This window comes from Notolabrus celidotus, chromosome 22 (assembly GCF_009762535.1).
Source record: "Notolabrus celidotus isolate fNotCel1 chromosome 22, fNotCel1.pri, whole genome shotgun sequence".
Lineage (NCBI taxonomy): Eukaryota > Metazoa > Chordata > Actinopteri > Labriformes > Labridae > Notolabrus > Notolabrus celidotus.
Window position 1 is genome coordinate 13,202,497 of NC_048293.1, and position 20,495 is coordinate 13,222,991.

General features: G+C 41.6%; 2 protein-coding genes across 2 annotated transcripts in view; one reads left to right on the plus strand and one right to left on the minus strand.

Annotated features, from left to right (window-relative positions):
• eif2ak4 (eukaryotic translation initiation factor 2 alpha kinase 4) overlaps positions 1 to 11,253 on the minus strand; it is a 26,040-nt gene extending 14,787 nt beyond the window's left edge. The window contains exons 1-25 of the mRNA XM_034675422.1: positions 10,826 to 11,253; positions 10,584 to 10,699; positions 9,671 to 9,773; positions 9,416 to 9,589; positions 9,039 to 9,119; positions 8,797 to 8,948; positions 8,611 to 8,711; positions 8,349 to 8,506; positions 7,680 to 8,218; positions 5,519 to 5,634; positions 5,223 to 5,377; positions 4,700 to 5,133; positions 4,522 to 4,594; positions 4,365 to 4,451; positions 4,161 to 4,283; positions 3,192 to 3,296; positions 2,944 to 3,007; positions 2,781 to 2,860; positions 2,582 to 2,683; positions 2,442 to 2,492; positions 2,105 to 2,341; positions 1,706 to 1,781; positions 1,252 to 1,373; positions 908 to 957; positions 229 to 397 (exon numbers count right to left, since the gene is read on the minus strand). Of these exons, the coding sequence (XP_034531313.1) occupies positions 229 to 397; positions 908 to 957; positions 1,252 to 1,373; positions 1,706 to 1,781; positions 2,105 to 2,341; positions 2,442 to 2,492; positions 2,582 to 2,683; positions 2,781 to 2,860; positions 2,944 to 3,007; positions 3,192 to 3,296; positions 4,161 to 4,283; positions 4,365 to 4,451; positions 4,522 to 4,594; positions 4,700 to 5,133; positions 5,223 to 5,377; positions 5,519 to 5,634; positions 7,680 to 8,218; positions 8,349 to 8,506; positions 8,611 to 8,711; positions 8,797 to 8,948; positions 9,039 to 9,119; positions 9,416 to 9,589; positions 9,671 to 9,773; positions 10,584 to 10,699; positions 10,826 to 10,954 (3,597 nt within the window). The 5' untranslated portion in view covers positions 10,955 to 11,253. The remainder of the gene's footprint in view (positions 1 to 228; positions 398 to 907; positions 958 to 1,251; positions 1,374 to 1,705; positions 1,782 to 2,104; positions 2,342 to 2,441; positions 2,493 to 2,581; positions 2,684 to 2,780; positions 2,861 to 2,943; positions 3,008 to 3,191; positions 3,297 to 4,160; positions 4,284 to 4,364; positions 4,452 to 4,521; positions 4,595 to 4,699; positions 5,134 to 5,222; positions 5,378 to 5,518; positions 5,635 to 7,679; positions 8,219 to 8,348; positions 8,507 to 8,610; positions 8,712 to 8,796; positions 8,949 to 9,038; positions 9,120 to 9,415; positions 9,590 to 9,670; positions 9,774 to 10,583; positions 10,700 to 10,825) is intronic.
• LOC117806474 (actin, alpha cardiac muscle-like) lies at positions 9,533 to 19,404 on the plus strand. The gene is made up of 10 exons (XM_034675426.1): positions 9,533 to 9,601; positions 15,351 to 15,497; positions 16,573 to 16,727; positions 16,817 to 16,945; positions 17,143 to 17,253; positions 17,353 to 17,437; positions 18,369 to 18,530; positions 18,617 to 18,808; positions 18,891 to 19,072; positions 19,164 to 19,404. Exons 3-10 carry the CDS (start codon positions 16,599 to 16,601, stop codon positions 19,305 to 19,307), a joined length of 1,134 nt encoding a protein of 377 aa, XP_034531317.1. The 5' UTR covers positions 9,533 to 9,601; positions 15,351 to 15,497; positions 16,573 to 16,598; the 3' UTR covers positions 19,308 to 19,404.
• Positions 19,405 to 20,495: the final 1,091 nt, after the last annotated feature.

Sequence of the window (20,495 nt, forward strand, 5' to 3'; positions counted from 1 at the left end):
AAATCCAGTGTAAATCTGTCAGGATTACACATACTTTGGTATGCTGGGAATGTGAGTGGAAAGTAAAAAAGGAAAAAACAAAAACAGGACAGGTTGGGATGATGGCTTCCGCAGGAAAAAGAACAATGATGCATCAACAGAGCGCAGGGTTGGAATGTGAATCATAACAATGTGGCACGGCTCAGACTCATTGGATTATATATAATACAGGCTGCTCATGTGTTTAACCTGGAGTGCAGGGAATTCCTGGACAATCTCGGAGATGGTGTAAATGGTCTCAGCGTCAGGAAGGAGGCTGTTAGTGACGGGTGCGATGATGTCAAAGGCGCACTCAAGGAGCTCCCGCGGGTGAGCTCGGTCCAGCTTCCTGGGCCTGAAAACACGTTCGATGCTGTACCTTGAGGACAACAAAGAAAAAGCAGTGACTGTTTGACAACAGAAGCAAGAACGGAAATTCTGAACATGAGCTGTCTTTTCGTTTTGACACATAAGTTCAGGCCTACGAATGAAAACTGAGACAGTTTGGCCTTTATGGGAATTAAGATTTAATTATATGACAAAAACAAAAACATCCTTCATGATGTTTTTGGCAGTTATTTATAGATGTAATCACCTCATCATAAAAACACTTTCCTAGTTCTGAATATGAATTACAAAATATGTTATTGGTCATACAGTTTAAAGTTTGGAACTGACGCACAGCTGCAAACAGTTTTCTAGTTTATAAAACAGAGAACATTGAATTATAAGATAGCACAAATGACACAATGGAGTCATTTGCTCCTGGCCTGTCGCTGTGAAATTTGTAAGACAGCTGTGATAGACACTTGAAGTAATACATGAACAATATCATCACTATTATGAAAAGGATTACTGTCATTAAACATGTTTCATCATAAAACTTTACCTCTTCAGATGTGTTATATTATTGCGGGCAACGAATCTTGCAAATGCCATCTAGGGTAAAAAAGAGAGAGAAGGGTTGGTATGGCTGTTTTAGTGTAATGACAGTGAAGTCAGTGCATAGCAGGCTGTAATCAATCACAGTGTGGAAACAACCATTTAGACCTCAGTGTTTCCTGAAGTAGCAGGATCTGAAGAAGGCTGCTGATTGCACCCTCACACGATGTGTGTTTGCATTTGCTGATGCAAATAGTTGTGTAATTAGTGTTGGTGTGCAAGTTCAGACATGCACACGTGTGTGTATGTGTGTTTGTGTGTGTGTTTTGGGTGTTCATGTGTAAGGCTCACTCGGAGGTCATAGGGCAGTGTAACCAGCATTCCGCTGTGATCCATGAAGCAGGCCGGCTCGCTGCCATCATACAGCTTTCTGTTCCTGGGGAGGAGCAGCGGTGTCTGGAGACGCACCGCACCTGAAAACAAACAGCATGCGTTACTGCTGCATCTGCATACGATAACATTACCCTCACCTTTGAAGAGCTGATGCGTGTGAGCAGACACACAGAGCGCATAAACAAATAATACCAGCTGGACATCATCAGCAGTGTGCGCAAAAATAGCCCTACCACCTGCACAGAATCTGCACTGCCCAACAGTGTGCTTATTGTTTAGCTGCCGCTCACTGGAGCAGATGTGAGGGTCCCTAAAAACAGAGCTTCCAGCGGGTCAGGAGTCCAAGTGGTTTGTAGTGAAGAGTCAACAAAGGCTCACACTCACACGCATCAGACAATCATCATGTACTCACCATGCTTCTTGAAGACCCTGGTGATTGTTTCGTGCACATACTGCTGCAATTTGGCACCGTTGAAACTGAAGCTGCCCTGCAGGGAGAGCAAAAACAAACAGCCTCTGTTAGGGTTCAGGAGACATCGATTAAGCAACTACAGGCCTCCCTGGACTCTTACACAGACCAGATGAGGGAAGCAGCATGGAGGGGTCAGTGCAGCTATATATATGTCTACAGTGACACCTTCAGGCAGAGTGAGGAGGCACTATTTACCCTGGCTTTTCGTTTTTTGTTTCAGCACATTTTTTAAAGTTTTGTACCAACAATCAACTCTCTTAATCTTTTTAATACGTATCTTTAAATGTGAAACAATGTGGCCCTAAAATAAAACAGGGTCATCTTCAGCAGTATCCTTACCTTGTGCAGGTCAATGTCATAGGTGTAGTCCATGACAGGAGTTGTGTTCTGGGCGAACAGCTGGCCCACCATGGTGCGATAAGCTTTGCCGTTGATATTAGCCATGGTGTGCTGCAGAACCTCATGCAGCTCCGACTCCTCAAGCTGTGGTGGAGGCAGCAGTTCGCTCTTTAGCAGCTCCTGAGCGGTGGGCCGCAATGCGGGGTCGTGGTTCAACAGCCACTCGATCACTTTCCTCTGGCAGACGCAAAAGAGCGACAAAAAGAGGAGTTATATTGTTAGATAAGTAGAGAATATTTCATGATTTTTTTCCCCGAAAAAATTAGAAGTCTCTCACTTGTGTTCCTTGCTGATACTCGTTGTAGTCCTCAGGGAAGGTGGTCGGCTCCTGCCGTGGGGAAATAAATTAGATCAGTGGTGGAAACAGTTTCAAACAGCCCCACATGGCCATAAAAATATTGATGAACTTGAACGCACCACTCGAATCTCGCTCAGGACAGAGATGCGTTCAGCCCCAGTGGTCATGGGCCGGTAGGACATCTCAAACAGGATGATTCCAAGGCTGAACAGGTCAACTTTCTGAGGACATAAACAAAAAGGAAAGACAAAGATGACATGGAAGCAACTACATAAACATAAATTCTTATTATATGTTTAAAAATATTTGACATCTCACTTGGTTGTAGGTGGCTTTGGTGTTTCCTTGAACCTCAGGGCTTACATACAGGGCAGTGCCAACCATGCCTGTCATGTTACCTGCAGAATAATAACAGAAATAGTTTTAGAGAAGGACATCAAACAAAAGCTAGAGAGCATGGATCTTGTTGAACTTCCTGCACCTGTTGGGTCTGGTTTAAACATCACTACTGAGCCGCTCTCCTCCACGTCAAATTTTCCTGCAGCCTAAGACACAGAAACAGTTCCTCCTTCAGTACATCCATAACATCTTCATCATACATATATTATATATTTTTAATACTGGTCAAATAGTTTGCATAGCATTGAAACACAGCTTTACACAGTCACATCACAGTAAATCTATCATGAAGACTCTCAGCAGGGTGAGGGTGTTAGCTGCAGTACATACCACATTAGCAGGATGGTCTGTAGCCAGGCCAAAGTCTCCGATCTTCACATGGTCTTGAGAGTCAAGAAAAATGTTGACAGGCTTCAAGTCCCGATGAATCATGCCCTAAGTGAGTGAGAGAGATATGGATACAAGTTTAAATTACTATGAAAAGAAAATGTTAAAACTGGATATCTAAATATGATGTTGGGTGTTATGGTACACTTTTCCTTTAAAAGGAGGGTTAAAACCACAGACTGTATAAAATGATGGACGACTTTACAGCTTTCTAAAAGTGATGCCAAAACATTCTGAGCTCCTGCTACAAAACAGATGCAGTTTAGGGTAAAAAGCCCACCTCCTTCATGTTAACAGACAAATTCCTTGATGCAAACTGTTTCATATAGAGGTTTTAATGTCTGGAATATGCTCCCCATTGCAAACTCAAGGTATTTTCCCTGCTTGTTTCACTACTTTTAGCAACATGGGAGTGGACTAATATGCTCCCTTTATGCACATGTACAATATTTGCTTGTTTTATAAAAATGTATGATCATATTTTTGCAATAATCCAAAGAAATGACTAGCACTATTCAGTGTTGCTCCAGAATAACATCAAAGGTATGCATGTTCCACAAATTTGAGCCCAACAAGCAACAACTGATGGACATATTGACCAGAGTGGGTCCTATCATCGTGAGGGTCCTAGCTCTTTTGCAGTATGCAGCTACTGTGGCACTGTGTGCAATGGATAGGTAGAAAACTGGAAACTTAACAAGTACTAACACAACAAGTTGCTCAAATTTCCATAACTATGAGGAAGTGGAGTGAGTTGTTCATAACATACACCCTCTGGTTTAAACTCAAACACATGAACACATATAGATAAAGACATATGAGTGGGCCCCAGGAGGAGTTGCTGCTACCTTGGAATTAGCTAATGGGGATCCAAAATGAAGTAAAGAAAGACAGAAATGAATGAATAGACACCTGCTCATGGATGTAAGCAAGCCCGTCCAGAATTTCTCTGAAAAGTCTCCATAACCGATGTTGATCCTCGTGCAGACCTTGATCAATGGTGTCTCTTAAAGTGCTTTTTTCACAGTATTCCATCTGTCAGGGAGGAAAGAACATACATTAGAGGTAAGACGGAGACCTCTAGTGGTACAAAGTGGACTTGCAGGGGATGCTTACTTGTATGTACAGGTGATGTGCAATGAGCAGAGGTCGATCTGAGTCTGTGGTCTCTGTTTCAGTTGTGGTTCTTCTGCTTGGCTCAACCTGTGAGAAGAAAGAGAGTTTGATAACCTGACAGGAACAGAGTGATGAAAAGAAGAATAAATGTTCAAACCTGAGAAATCTCATCCAAGCTTTCATCGCCGTTGTCGAAGATGATGTCACTCCTGGAGTCACTGTCTGACGGCCTTTTAAATGCAAGGGGGAAAAAAAGAAGAAGATGCATTTGTGAGGAGAAAGTCTTGTACCTTCTGCTATAAATAAATAAACAAACAAATAAATAGAAAGCATACAAAAATGAGGCTCCAAACACATCTTCCTCATCATCCTCATCCTCTTCATCACTTGACTGGTTTCTGCTACATTTGGCGGTTGAGGATCTTTCAATAGACGTTGACCACTCCACAGAGCTGGACAGAGCAGGAGGCGGGGCGATGTCCTCCACGTTGTCAGGCAGGCCGAGCTCGTTGAAGCACCGCGGACTCTCTTTAGCCCTAGGAGATTTGTGGGCAGGGCTCCAAGGCTCAGAGCTGTCACTGCTGTTCAGATCTCCCCCCGAGGGACTCTCGTGCCGCTCGATCCAGGCGTTGTAGTAGCGGACGATGTTCTCATGATTGAGGCGCGAGAGCAGCGTCACCTCGCCTTTGATGCGCCTGAATTGTTTACTGGCGGGGTTGACTTGGATGCGTTTCACAGCGTAGTAACAACCGTCAAGTTTATTTTGAACCTGGAGGTGAAAGAGAGAGAGGACAAGAACAGACATATAAGACACGACACAGAGGATTAACAACAAGCTAATGTAATGTAAGTTCTTACCTTAATCACAGCACCAAAAGCTCCTTTTCCAAGCATCTGGAGCTCCTCAAACTCATCAAAGTAGCGAGAAAACTGCCTCTGCACCCCGGAGATGAAGGGAGCATTGAGGATGTGGCTCCGTGGGATGACTGAGGAGGGAAAGTCCTCAGGAAGATCTGGAAAAATGATGAGTTAATTGATTAGAGGAAAGAAGAAATTAGTCTTCAAGAACTGAGATAACTGATCTCAAAAGTTAAATGAGCATCTTCTAAATGTTTTGGTTGGTGGGGAGTTTTAAAAGGAGTCCACCTTCATACCTTCTGGGCTGGCCTCCTGGTACTCTGGCAGGTTTTTGGGTGAAGGAGGCTTGAGGAAGGAGTGTTCCAGTAGCTGCTGTGCGGTCCAGCGTTCAGCATCAACCAGACACAAACACCTGTGAGAAAGAAACAAACAGCATCATGGACTGTTCCACTGTGCAGATATATCTCTGAATCAACTTTAAACTGCACCAATTAAAGCTCCAGTGAGGAGTTTTGATCTGGTTATGAAACAGACAGAAATTAATACTGATGCCCCTTTATGACCTATGAAAGCAAACAAGAACATTAGGAACAAGATTGATTGTTTCTATGTTGTTGTTTTTGATCTACAAAACTTCCACAGAAAGATGAAGTGATTAAATGCAAGCTGCCAAAACAGCCATTTTTTCTTCCAGTATGTCATAACTTTTTTAACCGTATAAACCAGAGGTCCTCAATATGTACATCCGGCCCGCCGGCTGCCTATTTGTGGCCCCCAAACTGTTACTCCTTCACTCTGTGTTTTGGTCAGGTCACTGCGTGTTTACTGGGATTTGTCTCCATGTCAACGATATGCAGACAGGCTGTTACTGGGTCACTGCTGCGAGTGCAATTTTTAACTTTCACTTTCCTTTTTTCGAGCAGTGCGCATATTGGCACTTTGCCAGCTGTAGGACCCCTAGAATGCACGAAAATGGTGTTCCAGGTTCACTGCTCAAAGACAAGTGGATGGTGAAAATCAGCGAAGAATGGAGTGAAACTTTTAAATTCACTCACCCTCCAACCACCACACCATGTGCTTAATATGCCAGGAGACTATAGCTGTGCTGAAGATTTCCAATTTGAAATGGCTTCGAGACGAAGCATAGGAATTTTGAAGAGACATTTCCTCAAAATTCAGAGGTAAGAACTACAAGATTAATGCACTGAAATCATCATATCAAGCTGCAAGCAGGACTCGTGACACATCTATGACACAAAAACACTCAACAAGAACATAGTTGTGCTCATAAGTTTACATACCCTGGCAGAATTTATGATTTCTTGGGTAGTTTCTGTTATCATTATGATATAAAAAGAGTAAACACAGTTGTTTGATAATGATTTGCTTCACCCAACCACTAACCATGAGTGAAAAAAAAGTGTTTCTCTTATCATTCATATTCTCTGAAAAATGGCCAAAAAAATAACAACTTCTGCCAGGATATGTAAACTTTTGAGCACAACTGTAGTTCACATTTTTGTTGTTATTTTGAACGGACATTTTCTTTTGAATATTACAGTATTATTGCATATTGCCTGACCGACCTCATTAAATGGACCTTTGGCTCATTGAAAAAATTATTTGTGGCCCTTTAAGATTTGTATTTGAGAACCCCTGGTATAAACCATTAACACTTATGAATATTGTAAGCTTATTATTTTTGAGATTTTGGACGGAGGGTCAGTCAAAAAATAAATGTAATGTCCCATAGTTGGATTTTAAGATGAATGTATTGTCTTGAATTGATTTATTTATACAGCTAAAAAAACAGTAGTCCCTCTTATTCCATGATTTAACACTAATCTGGTGATTTTTTATTCATGCATTTACCTGCCTTTTTTATATGAAAATTACATTATTGAACATTTGATTGATGAGCTAATTGAGGGTAACGACAGTCAAGCTGAACAGGACTTCTGCAGGTATATTTATTTCCAACTTTCTGTTCACTAATTCAGCTCTCCTTCTCTAGGATTTGCATTTGAAACACCTTTTGCCACAGTGTCAACAGGCAGAGGTAAAATGTGCTGGACTCATTTTCCCAGATTCATTTGTTATGGATTTGATATGACGTTTGTGATCAGGTTGTCCCTGATGTAGCTTTAGCTAATGAGGATAAATCCACTTTGTTATGGTCAATTGACCAATCAGAATCAAGTATTTAACACAGCCATGTTAGCTTTTACTCTACATCATTTTCCATTAAGTCTGCTTTTCATAGAAAGAGGTAGAATGTTCACAGTGTGGTGAAATTAACGGAAATGTTTTCTAGAAGGACAAATAGAACATAAATGTAAAACACTGCAGTTTGATCAAGAAGATGCATGAGTGAGTCCTAAAGTCATACACAGCACAATATTTAGAGTAAACAGGTTGAAAAGATTTAAAGGTGGTCAGGGATCCATGCATACATACTTCTGCAGGAAATCTTGGAAGTCAGCAGGCAGGCTAGTGGGCACCGTCACTGGATACTCGTTCACCTCCTTCCCCTGACTCAGAGCCAGCAGCATCAGCCCCAAATTCCATATATCTCCTTTCTTCCCCGTTTTGGTCGGCATGCTCGTCTCCTCTGAGAAACGAACATGGGCCTGCTCGAAAATATCTTCTTTGCAGATATCAGCAAACCTCTTTGATAAACTGTAATCCGTCAATCGAACGTTTCCCTCAGAGTCCAGCAGAACGCTGGAGGCACCCAGCTGTTTGTGGACCACAGAGTTAGAGTGAAGGTAGTCGAGTGCAGCCAGCAGCTGAGCTGTGTAATGACTCAGTTTATCCAGAGGGACAGGAGTCTGAGTGATCAGGCTTTGGTTCAAGTTGGTGCCGGCCACATGCTCCACCAGCATGTTTACCACCAGGCAGTCCTCCTTCTCTGTGGAGCTCAGCGCGATGTAATGCACCAAATTTGGATGATCCAGCCGCAGGAGGGAGTTGAACTCGTTTTCTGCTGCATGGATCTGCGCAAGAAGTCACGTGTGGACAGAAATTAGCGATTAATTTCAGGAGTATTTCTAAGATTTTCCTGCTTTTAAAAACCAACATTCAAGGTTATTCTCAACAAAAATAACTGCTTCCTTCTGTACTTGCCTGCTTTTTGCAGCTCTCAATCTTTCCTTTCTCCTGGTTGGTGAAGAACTTGCCCATCGTCTTGTTCCAGCGCAGCGACCACTCGTAGATCACAGCAAAATCTCCAGAGTTAACTTCAAATCCATAGTAGATATTACGACGGAGTCTCTCGCTTTCCCCTGTCAGAATCAGAAATGTGCATGCAAATGTACAAACAGATAAATGTTGTGGATTGAGGAACTTTCATCGAACTTAAACTCCATTTAGTCACGTTTTTTCTCACCTAAACTTTTTCCTTGATGCACGACAAGTTCTCCAAAAGTGCTGCTGTTGAAGTGAAGAAGCTCCTGTGGGCGATGACTGTCTTCATTTACCGTGTCACGTCTATGAAAGTACAAACAGTTCCAACAGTTATTACAATGTTTTTGTAACAAGAGAAGCTTTTCACTGGGGTTGGTCTGCAGTTTACCTGTGACGAGAAGTAGAGGTAGTGCGACGGCGATTACCGAACAGTTTCTTAGTTTCAGTCGGATCAGGAGGAGCTGCACCTGGGCTGGGTGGGCTCTTTCCCAAAAGGGTGGGGTTAGTAGAGACTGACTGCTCGATGCTTTCAAGGCGCTCCTGTGAATAAAACCCAACATCACAAGTTAAAAAACAAACATGAACTGTGTTTTCCTTCAGAAGTCAGCTGGAACAGTGCAGCATAGGGACCTGTTTGGCGATTTCCTTTCTTCTCTTTTCCTCTCGTTTCTCTTCCTCTCTTCTTTGGATTTCAGCCATGATTTCTTTCTCCTACAAGAATAAAAAATTTTAAGTCAATTGTAGCATCAGTTCAGTTATTTAAGGTAAAGCTAGCAGGGTTCAAATCCTGTCTTTCCCAGAGAGAGGCCAAGCAAGTTAAAAAAGATCCATTCTTTACCAAAGCACTCAAATGCAACCCCACCTCAATTTGTGTCAAAAAACAGAATTTTAATAAGAAATTGTTCAAGTATGTGGTTCATAAATATCTGATTCTGCACTTTTTAACAGTTAAATCAGTAACATTTAAATGTTGATGGTACATTAACTTGGTAATTCATCTTCCTCACCGTCTCCTCTTCCTGCTTGCGCCGCTGGTCCATCCTCTGCTGCTCCTCCTGGTCTCGCTTCTCCTGCTGCTTTCGTTGGTTCTTCAGCATCTCTTCATGGAAGGAGCTCGATGGAGGCTTGTTGTGCTCGCTCAGAAAGCCCTGGATGTGGTCTCCTAGCTCATAAATCATCACCTAGGTAGAGAGGTAAGTATGTTAAATCAGTCTGTGTGTTTACATATGGGTGTGTGTTTGCGTGCGCGTGTTTGCTCTCACCTCTCCACATCTTACTGCCGCCAGCTTGGTGAGTTCACTCTGCAGGTTCTGGAGGTTTTCGTTCGACAAACCTTTGGCATTTTTCAGCTCCAGCTCTGGAGGCCTGTCGGTTTTCCAAGATAGAAATCACTACAATCTCTAGTAAACTCCACACAGTGCATCTTTGTTTTGACTGCGCCTGCATTATATCAGGCATGTCAGGCTGCTGTTAAGCCACAGTTTAGAAAGAAAATGAAAAAGGCATGTAACTATTTTTTACCCAGTCATGTGGGATCATGGGTTGTTTTTTTTTTGCACAACCAAATGTTGTAAACAAGATTAAAAATCCAAAATCTGCCTTAGAGTTTTTCTGTGTTTAAGTGTTATTCAATGCACTGCATTTATAACAAAAATAATAGTGTGTCACAAGGCAACTCTTTCACACACACAAGATACATTTAGGATCTGCAGCGATGTTGGGGTTGTTGTTGGGTTAAGTCCCAAGTGTGAAATTCTTCTGTGACTTTAAATAACTTCTTGGCTTGAATGAAAATAAGGCCTGCTGATATTAGGTCAGATCAGTTAATTAGTACAATGTTTCAGAGTGGGTGTATGTCTTTTTTTTTTCCAAGATTCAATGTGTTTATTTTTCCAGAGGGTTGCCACTAAAATATATTTAATTCACATAATACAGTGCATAAATGTATTTCAATATTGCAAACAAGCACAGAGGGAAGTGTGCATCTAGAAAACATCTTGTGCCTTTTGTTCTCTGAGTTTTTACAGAGGTGGGTGTGTCCATGTGAATCATGCTTAAGGGATAACATTGAGAAAAACAATAATTTGCAGAGACTTTAATTTGTAGGGCAAATAAAGTTTCCTTTATTTGAGGCGTTTCCTCGTTAGACAACAAAGGTCAGGGGTCAGTACTCACACGTCAGGGTATGTGGTCTGGCATTTGACCAGCAAGTCCACAGTCACGTAGCATTCATCACCAGTGTTCAGCCCCTTGGGCCGCAGGCAGAGGTGCACCTCTGGAGGTCTTTTAACCTGAAAACACAGTCAGTGATTTATGAGGATGGTCACTTTTAATTACAGCAGGTATTTATAGCCTCATGGGTCTAGCCTTCAACCAAAACCAGCTCACAGTCCTGCTAATATATGAAGCTAACAGACCTTCCACGGATCTTTGTTCCGCAGATCCTGGAAATCATCTCCAAAGATAGAGGCGAGAGCTTCTAGTTCATTCGCCTGCCGGACCGTGTGGTCGTCTGTCCCATCTGTTGGAGTGTGCTGACTGTTCATTCTTCTGCTTCAGCTACATGGCAGTCCTCTGCTCCTCTCACACTCCCACAGCCGTCAAACAGAAGCAGGAAGCGGGTCCGCTTGCCACGCTGACTCGCCGCCACCCTCCAACTCCTCTGTTCCCCTGTAAACTATGTCCCTTTATTACAGATATACACTTTACCGTGGCGTCTAGTCGGGAATATTCAACTTATTACAGAAGCGACCATAACAACGCTGCAGCTGGCGCATGGCTGTCGAATGCGTGTCGCAGGCATAGGTCGCAGGTGGAAACGTCATCACGTTGCTCTTTGGAAAATATCCTCTAGAGGGCAGCACTGACCCTAAACTGATGGAGTCACCCATTGGATGACTACGTGTCAATTTTGCAACATGTAAAACACTTTTGACAACAAAATGTATGAATTAAATATTTACAGAGTAGGATGATACATTATTTAATTTGCATGAGTATGTATGAATTTACTGTTGCAAGCAAATTTAATTATTTTTCATCCTGAGCTGACGCATTAAAGCTGGGGTTGGTAGTCAGATGTAGATACACTTTTTGTTATACTGTTACATGATCTTTATGTCCCGATGGCAATCAATACATAATGTGTTCTTAAAAAAAGAACGAAAACACTGGTACATGTTCTTTGGTCGTGCCCCATGATTAATTAGTACTGGAGGAAGATTCATTGTTATATTATTAATGTTGTAAAAAGGCAATTTGTACTGTGTCCTAAGCTCTACTTTTTGGGAGATTCTGCAGTCTTATCTGCTTTTTTCAAAACCACTGATCAAATGGATACAAACTGCCATAATGACATTACCACTGTGTTCAGACTAATGTTCTATTTATGCTATGGTCTGTTTCTTTTAATGTGTTGGATATTTTCCTGTGAAGCACTTTGTGATTTTATTCTGTGAAAGGTGCTATACTAAATAAAATTTACTTACTTACTTACTTACTTACTGGACGACAGATTATCCTCAGGAATTGGAAGACCCCAGGAGAACCTCCTTTTCTGAACTGGTTGACTGAACTGGGCACAGTAGCTGCATACGAAAGGATGTCTTATAGGATGCAGGACAGAACAGAAAAATATCTTCTGAAGTGGGGCGTGTATCTGGATGGGATTAACAGGCCAAAAGATCAAGTGCGAGAACTAGAAATGCTCTTGTATTGTTTTTTTATTTCTATGTCAATTGGATCGTATTAGTTGTTTGTTCCCTTTATATGCTAAGCCACTGTAAAAGATAGCACCTGCTGAACCCTCTTGGTTAAGGTGTTGTGTGTTGGTGGGGGTGGGATTATTTGTAACAAGCAGATGTGTGTCATATATTACCGCTGTCATGTTTATGAAAATAAAAATTGAAATTCATTAAAAAAAAGAAAAGAGTGAAAAAAAGCCGCTATCTACAGCCGGAGTAAACCTGGGAAAACACCAACCAATCCCTGCCATCAGGATCCAAATTATGAAACCAATCAAATCCAGTCCTGCCTTTCTGCCCGCCTCCTGCGCGTACATTTCATGTTTGTTTGTGTTTTTAACTTTCACTATGATAATGTTTTGGTGTTTTCTTACCGCTGAGTGAGACATGAGTTGACGTAGTGCAAAACACAAACGATGTCTGAGGACCGCTTTTGAATCAGTCACGATCATATGGTTGCGAATCAGTGGCGCTCTTGCATGTGAGTGGGGGCGTCGTCGTTTTGGAGGAGCTCCGAGGGGGGGGGGGGGAGGGGTTAGACATCGTCCTGAGGAAATACTACATTCAAATTCATGCTAGTTTTCCATGACTACCAACCCTAGCTTTAAGCTTTTGTTTTGTTATAACCACATGAGGAGAAAACAAGGAATTGATCTTGCTCTGTCCATCTGAATGAACAAAACCAAGCTGAGATAGCTGGTCATAGGTCCAGGACCCTATAATATTGTATGTGCTAAGCCGCAGAACAAATGACATCCATAACATGGATAACAGTTAACACGTTATCCTATTGTTGCTAGGTAGCTTTAATCCAGCTTGTTAGTCACATCTCCTTTATTAACGTATCAAAACAATATTAATTAAATCCATGCAAGTCTTCTCTGGTATTTCAATAACTGTGAGATGCTTCAGCTGCATTCAGCTCCTATCTGTGGAGATAGAGACTTGGCTATAAATAGGGGAGTTCATATCTGGTTGGAAAGCCTGCAGCAGAAGAATGCTCTCATATACCTGCTATGATATATACTCATATTGCATACACTGCTGGTTTATATCTGAGAAAGTTTTCCTATAACGCCAATTCCCAAAAAGTAGGGACACTGTAAAAGCAGATTTTGGTGGTTTTCAAATCATTGACACTCTATGTTTAATTGAAAATTAAGCAAAGACAATGTATTGAACACTGTTGGATATTCATCGACACAATAATTCAGGCTTCGCTTTATTATATTTTTCATTTCATGATGCATCAAATGTCTTCAGTGGGTCACAAGTCAGGACTTCAGGAAGGCCGGTTTTGCACCAGGATTCTTCTACTAAAGAGTCATGCTATTGTAATACATGAAGAATGTGGTTTAGCATTGTCTTGCTGACATATGCAAGGTCCTCCCCGAAAAAGGCACTGTCTAGCATGAGTTGCTGCAAACCCTTATTGTTCCCTTATTGTTCACTAATAATGATGCCTTCCCCGGTGTGTATGCTATCCAATCCAATGGGCATTCTGTACCATAAAGGATGCTGGCTTATAAACTGTGCGCTGATAACAAGCCGGGTAGTCCTCCTCATTAGAGCAGAATACGCAGCATCCATGATTTTCAAAATGAATGTCAAATTTTGATTTGTCAATCCACCAAACAGTTTTCCACTTCCCCTCAGTCCATCTTTAATGTGCTCAGGTGCAGAGACTTTATTGCTCTTTCTTGATTGTATTTATGAATGGTTTCCTCTTTGCATTTTGCTATTTTAACCTATATTTGTGGATTTATCGACAAACTGTGCTCACAGACAACTCTAGTGATATTAAGCCCATGCAGTGATTTCCACTACAGAGCCATGTCTGTGTCAATGCAGTGCCACCTGTGGGCCGAAGACCACAACCATCTATTTGGCCTTGTCCCTTTTGTACAGTGATTTCTCCAGATTCTTTGAACCTTTCAATCCTCTCTAGAATTCCCTTTTTGGTCCAGTCAGGTTACCAAACTGTTGCAAATTAACCTAATTAGTTGGGAGATGTTCCTCCATGTTTCTTTCTTTAGCATTTAGCTTTTTCAGTGTTTTGCCTTCCCCACACCAACTTTTTGGAAACCTGTTGCTGGCAACAAGCATCTATTTTTCATAAAACTATACAATTTTTCAGTTTGCAAAATTTGATATGTCGATAAGTAAGTTGCCTTTGTCTTTTTGCAATCAAATATAGGGTTTAAAAAATTAGAAAACTACCAAAATCTGTTTTTATCAACTGTTTAATCAGTGTCCCAACTTCTTGGAAGTAGGGTTGTAGTAATATGGAGCCAAAATGTATGAGTGATCTTCCCCATCCACCTATTTGTGATTTTTCATCTTCAGTAATTACGTTGCACAAAAAACAATCTTTAAAATGCATGTGTGATACCTGTGTGCAGGATACAAGCATTACCTCATAAGATACAATATACATGTAGGTTGACATACATGAAAGTGGGTGGCTCAAATATAGAGCTCCTTTATGCAAACTCACAGCTCAGTGGCTGCACTTTCATGACTTCGCTGCTCTCCATAACCCTACAAGGAGACAGCTGGGCCAATCAGCTTGAGGCACTGAAACAGACAGGCCACTCAGACACCCAGATGAGACGCAGAGCCCGGCTGGCATTACCATCAGCTGTTCCATGTGTTGAGGAGGCTCAGTTCACATACCAGCAGCGTGGTGCACACACATAAACAATGTTTTCATTTCCTTAACTAGACACCAGTGACGCTGGCATGGCTGTGTCATCATTGTTGGCCCTTTGGGTGACTATGAGTATATCAAAACGTATCAAGAGATATGACGTGTGTGTTAGAGGATGTGTTACTATGATTATTTATCAGTACCAGATAATACAGTGTTCTAAAATTCTGATTTTGCCTTTTTTGCTGTGTAATCTTTAGGATATAAAGAAATTGTTATGATATAAACATGAATGGAAGCATAGTTTAAAAGTTTTAAATTGCATGTTTCATTTAATTTGTGCAATAATCTCTTTTGTGAGAAATGCAGAGTATTAATTTCAGAAACAAACTCTTATCAGAGGTAGTTCCATGTTCTAGTATTAAAAGAGTATAATAAGAAGCAGAATATAGCTTTTACACCCTATCATATTTTCTTCCAAACCGTGACATTTAAGTCACTTCTGTCCATGTACAGTATGTAAAACAGCCTTGCCTGTGTCTTGTCAAGTTTTTCAGCTTGCGGCTCTTATTTGGACTTGTGTGAACTCCTCAGCCCCGCCCCTGGTTCCTGGTCCCAGTGTGGGTCTTATTTAAGGGGCTCCTCTCACCCTCAGCCTTCGTCCCAGTGGAAGCATCCGTCTCCCAGTGCACCTTGGTGAGTACACTTAACTGCATGCTCCTCTGACTCACTGCATATCTGTGCTGTCTGTGTGCTTGGCTTGAAGAAGCCACTAGCTTAAGCTGATGATGCTGGAATTAATGAATGGAGGATGAAACTGCAGCTAATAAGTTGTTTTTACAAGCTGGGAATGCTAATGAGAACTAGAACAGAACTAGACTAACTATATATTTATTAACATTACATTTTGATGATGAAATTAGCAGCGTAAGCTTAAATGGCACTCCCTTGCATGGTTACATTCTGTTGACTAGCATAGACAAACTTTGTTTTAACTTTTTAAGACAGATCATCTACATGTTTTGCATGAATTAGAGCAAAAAAAGCCAGACAGAAAGGGTTCAAATTCACCTAAACTCCAATGAATGAAGTGAGGAGGCAGCTGGGGCACTGAGCCATGTAGCAAAACGAAAGTGTCACAGTGTGGCAACAGATGGGTTCAGGCCTGGCTCTCAGACAAGACCCCCTAGTACCTGAAATAGCAGGACATCCGTGTGTCACTTGTTTCACCCAGTTAAGCACAGCAGGGAGTTACAGAGCTTAAAATAGATCTCAGGTCTGTGTGTTATGCCCCTTTTTGGTGCTACCTCAGCAGCTCTGAGAAGTCCCAGGAACAATCATGCATGTGGAGATATAGTATCAGTAGTTGTACAGGAAGGTTAGCACCAAAATAGCGTCCAAAGGCATGTCTAATTAGCTCACTATAGATAGGAGCAGTTGAAGTGGGGTTGTATTAGGGTTTGAATGTGATAATTCCTTTAAAGCAGTTGTGAGATAGCGTTGGCAGGTCTTCAAAGGCCTCTAAATCACAGCTTGTGCAAATTTTAATCACACGAGTGCTTTAGTGATTGTGTTGTTGACTCTTCCAGATATAGCAGATCTAATCCCATTATCGAAAAACCTCAGTGATAAAGCGTCTGTGATTGTTTAATTACGACAGGCCTTCCTGCTATGTCTTCTATGGTGGTCAGTTTAGTCAGCTGTTCCCAACACCCTGCCTGATACATGCTCTTTTTGTGTTTTTGCTCACTCCCACCCTTCAAATTTTCAGACCATCCCTCCCAGTAAAGCCTAATCATGTGCGACGATGAAGAGACTACCGCCCTCGTGTGCGACAATGGCTCTGGCTTGGTCAAGGCTGGATTTGCCGGAGATGACGCTCCCCGTGCTGTCTTCCCTTCCATTGTTGGAAGGCCCCGCCACCAGGTATGCCTAAATCCAACCTCTTTAACCAATGAAAAACGTATTCTATCGTCTTTCTGTGTCTAATGCTCCTCTTCTGTATCTTCCTCCAGGGTGTGATGGTGGGTATGGGTCAGAAGGACAGCTACGTAGGAGATGAAGCCCAGAGCAAGAGGGGTATCCTCACCCTGAAGTACCCCATCGAGCATGGCATCATCACCAACTGGGATGACATGGAGAAGGTGTGTTGACAGCCTGACTCATTTACAACATTCAAGGCAGCTGATGTATCACATCCTTGAGAATTCACAGCCTGGCACTGATCGTAAAAGCTTCTTGTGTTTAGTTTGGATCTTTATTTAGAGGAGCAGGTTGTTGTTTGTTCAGACAAGAGTTGTTGTTTCAGTTCTGACTTCAGCTGTTGTTTTTCCTCTGACAGATCTGGCACCACACCTTCTACAATGAGCTGCGTGTGGCCCCTGAGGAGCACCCCACCCTGCTCACTGAGGCCCCCCTGAACCCCAAAGCCAACAGGGAGAAGATGACTCAGGTACGTTCCAGCCAAAGATTTCTGTTTCTTTCACTCATTTGTAGTTGTGTCAAAAAGAATAAAGAAAAATATTAAAATAGCATTTTGCTTTTCTTCCAGATCATGTTTGAGACCTTCAACGTTCCCGCCATGTATGTGGCCATCCAGGCTGTCCTGTCCCTGTACGCCTCTGGTCGTACCACCGGTCAGTACACCGCAGCTTTGAGACATTTGTGGATTGAAATCAGAAGAAAGTCAAACTTGAGAAAGGGCTGAACTTTTCTCTCTGATGGTGTCTATTATATGGGCCCATTTGTTCAAAAAGCTTGATTTGGATAAAAATTAACTGGATTTGAGAACACACTGTTATTGCTATCCAGGATCAAGCTCACTTTTGTCCTGTGTTTCTAAAGAAAAACCTTATCCAGATACAAACTTCTGAAGAGACAAACTTTGGTGTGTCAAAATCCACACAAACTGTAAAATCCTTTCATTTGAATATTTCATGCTTCATATCAACAGATATTTGGTGAAATATTTTGTGGGGACAAAATTCTTAAATTTTTTTCCTAACCTTCAAATGTACCTGAACTACTATGCCATGGTAGCGATTTAGAAATTCAAGATCAACTGATAAAATAAGGCCAAAAGCATCAATGATAGTATAAACTTTTTTGGATTTTTTGTTTTGTCACATTTCACTAATCCGGTCTCAATCCAACCCTCAGCTTTAGATTAAGTTAATCCTGGTTTTTGGGATCAAAATTAGCCTAATCTTCTCAAAAGTTTTGAAATACACAAACTGGAGGTGTTTATCCAGATAAAAACACTAGGACGGGATTGGATTAATCATGCCTCACTTTTGGACAGCCTCTGTATAGAGATTTGATCATATCTGACAGCTTTAGTCCCATCAGATTACGTTTGAACAACTGGGCCCTGGATAGATTCCTGTCTTGTTGTCAGGGGAAGGTGTTAATCCCTTTCTAGAAAGTTTCAGTGTCAAGTGATGTCAGCAGCATTGTGTAGTTTATGATGTGAGACATATTTGGAGAGGGCAGACTAATGGATGCCAATCCTCACCTTCATAGGAATGCGTGTCAGACTAACTATGGCCTGTTCTCTGTTTGCTAAAGGTATTGTGCTGGATTCTGGTGATGGTGTCACCCACAATGTCCCCATCTATGAGGGTTATGCTCTGCCACATGCTATCATGCGTCTGGATCTGGCCGGTCGTGACCTTACCGACTACCTGATGAAAATCCTGACTGAGCGTGGCTACTCCTTCGTCACAACTGGTATGTCTAAACCACCATGGCACTCTCACTGATTGTGTTACTTGGAGAAGTGTTGTTTCTAATTCCTGAACTTTCCTGCTCCTCAGCTGAGCGTGAGATCGTGCGTGACATCAAGGAGAAGCTGTGCTATGTAGCTCTTGACTTTGAGAATGAGATGGCCACCGCTGCCTCCTCCTCCTCCCTGGAGAAGAGCTATGAGCTGCCCGACGGTCAGGTCATCACCATTGGTAATGAGCGTTTCCGTTGCCCAGAGACCCTCTTCCAGCCTTCTTTCATTGGTAAGTAAAGGAGCAAATGTGTCTGTTGATAGATCTACGTAAAATCCCAGTCAACACTCATGAGTTTTGCTTGTCCTAACAGGTATGGAGTCTGCTGGTATCCATGAGACTGCCTACAACAGCATCATGAAGTGCGACATTGACATCCGTAAGGACCTGTATGCCAACAATGTACTGTCTGGTGGTACCACCATGTACCCTGGTATTGCTGACCGTATGCAGAAGGAGATCACAGCCCTGGCCCCCAGCACCATGAAGATCAAGGTGAGATCACTGCAAAGGAAACAAGTCATCACGCAACATCAGTAACATTAACATTTAAAAACAATTTAAATGGTCTTTGTTTGATGTCTAGATCATCGCTCCCCCTGAGAGGAAGTACTCCGTCTGGATTGGTGGCTCCATCCTGGCTTCCCTGTCCACCTTCCAACAGATGTGGATCAGCAAGCAGGAGTATGATGAGGCAGGCCCCTCCATTGTCCACAGAAAGTGCTTCTAAACACACAACCAACCTCTGTTCTGTCCAAGCATTTGTATGTCTCCTGTATATATATGTGTATGTTCTATTGTAATAAAGATAAGCCCTTGTGAGAGAATCTTCTCCTCTGTGTTCATGATTTCCACAAAAAGCAAATGATCAGGCAAAGGTTGGGTGTAATGGCTGTAGTTGGAAAATGAATTAATTACAAAATAAGATGACCTGCTGCAAAACATTTAATTAAATACATTTTTTGCAAAATAAACTAATCTAAGTTTAGCTCATCGCAGCATTGTTTATAGTATACAATTCATATACCCAGAGGAGAGCGATCAAATAAACATAAATATTGAATAAAATACTGATATTTTAAGGTGCTTTGCTCCTTTATGTGGGAGGTTTCAATATTTTAAAACAAAAAAATAAAATGTTTATTTCTTGGATCTACCTAATATTTTTTTCTAACTATTGAAGCAGCATTGGCAGAATGTATAAACAGGGTCAAATATGCATTAACCACAGATACAAGAAGTTGGTCAGTTACATAGTTTCCTGACACATGTTTCCACCTGGTGGCTGAAGAATGAATGTCCACTTTAACTTGGGATACTAAACAAATGTTGCCTTTGTCTTACTTAGAGCCAGTTGTCTGTCTGTGTTTCAAAAGTAAGAGCAAAGGGAAACAGGGTGGGCAAGAATAACGAACATCTGCCACAGACCATTTTGCAAGTTTCACTCCATGGCGTTTCTAAGCCAAAACAGATGACCTTTGAGATGGAAGTCACCCATGTGGTAGCTTATTTCTCAATAAACAGTCTTTTAGTGATTCATGTTTACATTGGAGCCCTCTACAGTTCCCAGTTTCTGTTTTAAATAATCTCAATAAACAGGATGAGTTTCTACGGAAGAGGATTAGGGCCACTGAATTTCTTTTTTATGATTATTATTATTATTCTGAGAAAAAAGTCTCAGAATTCTGACTTTAATCTCAGAATTCTGACTTTAATCTCAGAGTTCTGACTTTATTCTCAGAATTCTGACTTCTAATTTAGAATTCTGACTTTATTCTCAGAATTCTGACTTTATTCTCAGAATTCTGACTTTAATCTCAGAGTTCTGACTTTATTCTCAGAATTCTGACTTCTAATTTAGAATTCTGACTTTATTCTCAGAATTCTGACTTTAATCTTAGAATTCTGACTTTATTCT

Bases quoted from the DNA above. Each gene is read 5' to 3' on its own strand.
- LOC117806474 (XM_034675426.1), top strand. From the start codon at position 16,599: ATGTGCGACGATGAAGAGACTACCGCCCTCGTGTGCGACAATGGCTCT. The intron at 17,254-17,352 runs GTACGTTCCAGC...CTTTTCTTCCAG, and splicing joins ACAGGGAGAAGATGACTCAG to ATCATGTTTGAGACCTTCAA. The intron at 18,531-18,616 runs GTATGTCTAAAC...CCTGCTCCTCAG, and splicing joins CTACTCCTTCGTCACAACTG to CTGAGCGTGAGATCGTGCGT.